Source organism: Frankliniella occidentalis, unplaced genomic scaffold (genome assembly GCF_000697945.3).
Source record: "Frankliniella occidentalis isolate FOCC.00 unplaced genomic scaffold, Focc_3.1 Scaffold609, whole genome shotgun sequence".
Taxonomy (NCBI): Eukaryota; Metazoa; Arthropoda; class Insecta; order Thysanoptera; family Thripidae; genus Frankliniella; species Frankliniella occidentalis.
Window position 1 is genome coordinate 6,854 of NW_026267725.1, and position 3,025 is coordinate 9,878.

The following is a 3,025-nucleotide window of genomic DNA, read 5'->3' on the forward strand; positions in this document are numbered from 1 at the left end:
CCCGTCGGCGGTATCTTCAACCTGGCCGTCGTGCTCCGTGACGCCTTCATCGAGAACCAGACCGAGGCCGACTTCGCCACCGTCGCCCTGCCCAAGATCAACGGCACCATCGAGCTGGACAAGGCCTCCCGCGCCCTGTGCCCCGAGCTGGACTACTTCGTCTGCTTCTCCTCCATCTCGTGCGGTCGCGGTAACGCCGGCCAGTCCAACTACGGTCTCGCCAACTCCGCCATGGAGAGGCTGTGCGAGGCCCGCCAGGCCGCCGGCCTGCCCGGAGTCGCCATCCAGTGGGGAGCCATTGGTGACGTCGGTCTGATCCTGGAGACCATGGGTGGCAACGACACCGAGGTCGGAGGCACCCTGCCCCAGCGCATCCAGTCCTGCCTCAACACCATGGACGTCTTCCTGCAGCAGCCCCAGCCCGTCCTGGCCTCGATGGTCCTGGCCACCAAGCGCCGCGGCGGCAACAAGGAGGCCTCCATCAGCGCCGTCGACGCTATTGCCAACATTCTCGGTGGGTACATGGAAGCAGACACGGGCGGTTTGATTTGTGCTTTAGCCGCCCGGAACGAAGCTTACCCTGTGCCCTTCTCTATTTCCACAGGCATCAAGGACGCTAAGTCTATGGCTCCCACCCAGACCCTGGCTGACCTGGGTATGGACTCCATCATGGGTGCTGAAGTGAAGCAGGTCCTGGAGCGCAACTACGACATCGTGTTGAGTGCCCAGGAGATCCGTGGTCTGACCATGGGCAAGCTCTCCGGCATGTCCGGCGGCGCACCCCCTGCCGACACCAACACAGTCCGACAGGCCTCCCCTCCCAAGGACATGGTCCAGGTAAGAATTCAATTCTGAACTTTCATCGAATGCCGTAGTCGAGTGATATCTCTGAATCTAATCTCGTTTAAATGCGCCTTTCAGGTCAAGTACAGCAGCACCTCCGCTCTCATCCCCACCGAGGTGATTGTCAAGATGCCCACCGCCGCCCCCGCCGACTCCACCCTCCGACCCGTCTTCATCGTCCACGCCATCGAGGGTGATGTGACCGCCCTGCTGCCCCTGGCGCAGCTGCTCAAGCGGCCCGCCTTCGGTCTGCAGTGCGCCGAGAGCTGCCCACAGAGCAGCATCCCCGAGCTGGCCGGCCACTACGTCAAGCAGGTCAAGAGCAAGCAGGCCAAGGGACCCTACACCCTGGTCGGTTACTCCTTCGGAGCGTGCATCGCCTTCGAGATGGCGCTGCAGCTCGAGAAGAGCGGCGAGAAGGTGGAGCTGAACCTGCTGGACGGCTCCCACTCCTACGTGTCCTCTCACACCGGCGCCTTCAGGGCCTCCCACGCAGTCCTCTCCCCCGAGGCTGACGCCCTTTCATACTTCGTCCTGCTCTTCCGCCCCGACATGGACTTCGTCAAGGTAAAAGGCAGAGTGAGGAGTACAGACACCGCTACGCCAAGTAAACACGAGTCAATACTACAACTGGTTCCAAAATGTTTTCAGGTCAAGGCAGATCTCCATGCCCTGGGTAGCTGGGATTCTAGACTGCAGCGTGTTACCGAGCTGCTGAAGAACGCCAGTCACTTCAACAGCGAACAGTTGGCTAAGGCTGCCACTGCATTCTACAAGAAGCTGGTCATTTCTGAGTCTTACAAACCCGCCAGCAAATTCAACGGTCCAGTACTCTTTGTTAGGGCAAAGGACAACTTCCTCCAGCTTGGTGAAGATTACGGTCTCAATGAGGTAAATTGGTTTTAAATTTGAGATTATCGTAGAACTGTAAAGTTTCAACTGCAATGTATATTCATAAATAAACTTAATATTTCAGGTGTGCACACACCCTGTGAAGACTCACCCTCTTCCTGGCAACCACAGAGAAGTGATCCTTGGTGAATCAGCAAAGAAGATCGCTGCACTCATCAACTGAAAGCATCACGTCATTTCTCATATGAACAAAGATATCATTTTACATCTACTTTGAACCATTTACGTATTTCTCGTAAACATACAAATTGTTACCTCATGTGTTCAAGTATTGAGCAATGGGTCTGTCAGTCCATATCTTAGTTATTATTTTAACTAAATCTGATTTAAAATCAGTAAGTATGAAATCTCATCTCATTTTAAGTGGTTCTTTGATGTAAAATGGTTGTTTGTACATTGTTCTGTAGAGTACAAAGTCATTAGCATTCCAACTAGTGAGAATGTTGGCCTGATCCCTTGTGATGTTTTCACATCCTTTTCTGTGATTGAGAAAAGTGTGACCAAAGAATGTAAATGGTGTGCCCCCTTGAGTACTAAAATTTTACCAATCTACATAATTTTACAATGATAATACTCACAATGATATTCAATGGGATACGTTCTTGTTAGTAATCTTAGTCTCTATTTTAAAAGGAGCTGATACTTAACAAGTGTAACTGGAAAGAACTTGTTTAAAAATTACAGCGCTCATTTGTCTTCAAAGGAAGTTATTGCTTCAGAACAAAATGTTAAAATTAAAAGATCCCGTAAAGATCTATAATCTTAACTTCTATGGAGTCGAATGTTGCGTGACATTCAGCTTGTTAAGTAAATCAAAAATGTATAGAGTTTAATTTATGTTGGACTGTTGCTGTGATCCTCAGAGGCTCCAGATTAGTTAGGTTCAATGCAGCTGTTTATGTTTGATGCACCCTTTAAATCCTGAGGGTTTCCTGTACTAGATTCCAAATTGCATGCCAATTCCCTCCATCTGAAATCATGTTCAAGTCCCATGTCATACTTGCATTTAATAACATATTAGTGCATATTTTCCGTGAAAATATAGTGGTTGACCTGGTGCCTTAAACTTGTTATCATAATGCGTCCAAGTATACTAAGTCAAAAAGCCCCCAAACATATTGCCATAAGTATGATTGTAACAGCTGCAGGGTAATCTTTTCCATAAGTGCTAAGCTATTTTTTCTTTTTGTGATGGAAGCTTGTAAAACTGTTTCTCAAGCTTGAAAATGTTGATTACATGTATATTTTTGTTTACTACTTCATAATTTAT

The 3,025-nt window shown here is 49.0% G+C and overlaps 1 protein-coding gene across 1 annotated transcript in view; it reads left to right on the forward strand.

Moving 5' to 3' along the window:
• Positions 1 to 3,008, forward strand: part of LOC127751615 (fatty acid synthase-like) — a gene marked incomplete at its 5' end in the record, with an annotated part of 7,540 nt that extends 4,532 nt beyond the window's left edge. Inside the window, 5 exon segments of the mRNA XM_052275404.1 lie at positions 1 to 514; positions 605 to 837; positions 922 to 1,410; positions 1,495 to 1,734; positions 1,820 to 3,008. Of these exon segments, the coding sequence (XP_052131364.1) occupies positions 1 to 514; positions 605 to 837; positions 922 to 1,410; positions 1,495 to 1,734; positions 1,820 to 1,918 (1,575 nt within the window).
• Between the last annotated feature and the right edge of the window lie 17 nt (positions 3,009 to 3,025).